This window comes from Gymnodraco acuticeps, unplaced genomic scaffold, assembly GCF_902827175.1.
Source record: "Gymnodraco acuticeps unplaced genomic scaffold, fGymAcu1.1, whole genome shotgun sequence".
NCBI classification, from domain to species: Eukaryota; Metazoa; Chordata; class Actinopteri; order Perciformes; family Bathydraconidae; genus Gymnodraco; species Gymnodraco acuticeps.
This window is the reverse complement of record NW_022991250.1, coordinates 1-2,500: the sequence shown is the minus strand read 5'-3', so window position 1 is coordinate 2,500 and position 2,500 is coordinate 1. Positions and strand designations below refer to the sequence as shown.

Here is a 2,500-nt window from a genome sequence, read left to right as displayed (position 1 = left end):
AAACAAACAATATTTTCTTTTAGGCCTAATCACACATCCTGTCATGTACATGCTACAGTTGGGATACCTATGTGTGAGTACATTCAGTATTTTCCCAACACAGGTGTTTTTGTTTGCTACTCACTGGAAGCCGTGGATGTTGTGTGCTCGGAGGAGGCTGTAGAAGTTAATGGAGTGTTCTCCCCCGGTAGCGACTGTGCTCATGTCCTCTTTCCCCTCGCGGATCATGGTCCTCTTCAGCAGGCTGGAGCACTTCAGCGCCAGCTCTAAGGCGTCCATCCAGCAACGACCTGGAGACACATTCAGTTTGATTCAAACACACTCAAAGGGATGTACGACATATATTTGCAGGCTTTGCTGTTGGTTCATTATATATAAATATATCTGCAGTATATAATACACCATTTCTGATTTGATTTATGATGAAAAGAAGGGAAGTTCTATTATGGGCTAAAAATAACAAGTGATTCTTGACAGTTTGACTATTTCAGCACCACGGAGAGAGACTCAGACAGGAAGAGAAGTTGATGGACGTTTCAGCACCACGGACAGAGACACATCTTAACCATCCCATACTTATTTACTCACTAAGTCAAAAAGATTCCACGTATATCAAATGCAGTGAGATTGATTTAAATAAAAGCGATCAAATTATATCCCAAATGATTTTTTAAATGATTCTTACCAGATTTAAAACTGTGATTGCTAGAAATGTTAAATATTCTACCGTTAAATCCTTTTTCCTTTTGTTTTCAGACGTAGAAACTTAAGTTATCGTCTTCTCTTTTGAACTTTTGCCCTTTACGTTTGGATAATTTAGGGTTTTGTTGATTAAACTCCTTTGTGTTTGTTGTTGTTGTGCCCAATCAGGAGTAGCATTGCATGTTGGGTCTATGTTAAGATCATACACTTACCATCGGATTCAGAGGCAGCGCGGAAGATGAGGTGGCTGCCGGGTAATGGTTGAGTGATGGAGCCGACTGCTTCTCCTTTAGGACCCTGAGGACAAAACATAAAGGAGGAGATACATGTTTATTTATTTGTTTATTTCACACATGGCAGATAACACAGTCAAATGAAAGGTGGGTTATATATAAGGTCATCCTACATATTACAATAATACAGTCCTATATACTTAGGACACATATCCAGTTCCTGCTATGTTCAGATCCATTATGTATTTATTTCTACATAAAGGTGAATATATTCTTGTATTAATATCAGTCGACAAGCATAATGTTACATATATTATCTTTGAATTTTCCGTCTTTTACAGTGGTACTGTAGCATTCCAAAATAAATAGGTAGTGTGGGGGAAACTTCTGAAGCAAGTGGAGTCAGGACTCAGAGAGACACGAGGAGAGCTGGAGCTTTGAGGGCAAACACTGACGGTTTATTTGGAGCTTCGGCCGGAGAATTCACAAGACATGTCACGAGCCACGAGTTGACCACAGAGATGCCACAATCAATTCTGAAGCCCTCCTGTAGCTCCAGGTTTTAGTTCAGAGAGAATAATCAACATTCTTCAATAGAGAGACTAAACAGCTGAGGACACTGAATCACATTAGTTGTCGCTTATGGCTCGGGGTCATCTACACCCCGAGAAGGATGTGTTCCAGGTGTCCCACAGCAATAACATCTCTGACCGAGAGCTGCCCGGTCATAAACTGGTAACATCAACAATATGCTAGGGCAGCCCCTCCTTACGGCTGCTCAAGGCTGGTCAGCTGCGTCAGAGGGCGAAGGGTAAACATGTATACAGAATTATTCCCTGACAGGTAGGAAATCACCAAAAACAAGCAAATTGGAAGACACTTTTTTTTCTCTGGTTCCCAGGAGGGTTTTATATTTTATGTTGGCAGTTAATTTAAAGGTCACAGCATAGGTCTCAGATATATACAAATATATTAAAAACATGTCTATGAAGTGTTTTGCTCAAAATACAGATCACCCATTCGAGCCATGCCTCATATCCCTCTATTTCACTTCCTGTTTCTAAAGTGCTGTTTGGGTATAAAGCTTTAAAGAGGAGGGGTCTGAGCTCATGCGGGACCCGGCAGCTACTGTCTAAACTAAATGCTGCCGTGATGAAACGCCATATCATGGATTATCAAGGATTCTCTCTGTAACAGTCTGGAGCTCATGCAGCTCGCTAAATAGTGGGCGGGGCTTCAGGTGATCATGCAGAGCCGCGTGTCTCAGAGCAGCTGCTCTCTGATCTCTCTCTCTCGTCCGGTTACACGATCAGATCCAGCTCTCCTGATCGGCCTTCATAGAGAGCACCGATCAAACTATTAAGAGTGAATATCGGCCGGTAATGATCGGCGGCCAATCGATCGGAGCATCCCTAATTATTACCGGACATTTTGACCGGCAGGTTTTGAATTTACCGGTTTTTAATAAATGTTACCAGCTAAAAACCGGAAACCCTGGTGTGTGTGTGTGTGTGTGTGTGTGTGTGTGTGTGTGTGTGTGTGTGTGTGTGTGTGTGTGTGTGTGT

General features: G+C 42.2%; 1 protein-coding gene across 1 annotated transcript in view; it reads right to left on the bottom strand.

Annotated features, from left to right (window-relative positions):
* The window catches only part of osbpl8 (oxysterol binding protein-like 8), a gene marked incomplete at its 5' end in the record, with an annotated part of 26,739 nt that extends 25,740 nt beyond the window's left edge, over nucleotides 1-999 (bottom strand). The window contains 2 exon segments of the mRNA XM_034239699.1: nucleotides 125-290; nucleotides 915-999. Coding sequence (XP_034095590.1) covers nucleotides 125-290; nucleotides 915-999 — 251 coding nt within the window.
* Between the last annotated feature and the right edge of the window lie 1,501 nt (nucleotides 1,000-2,500).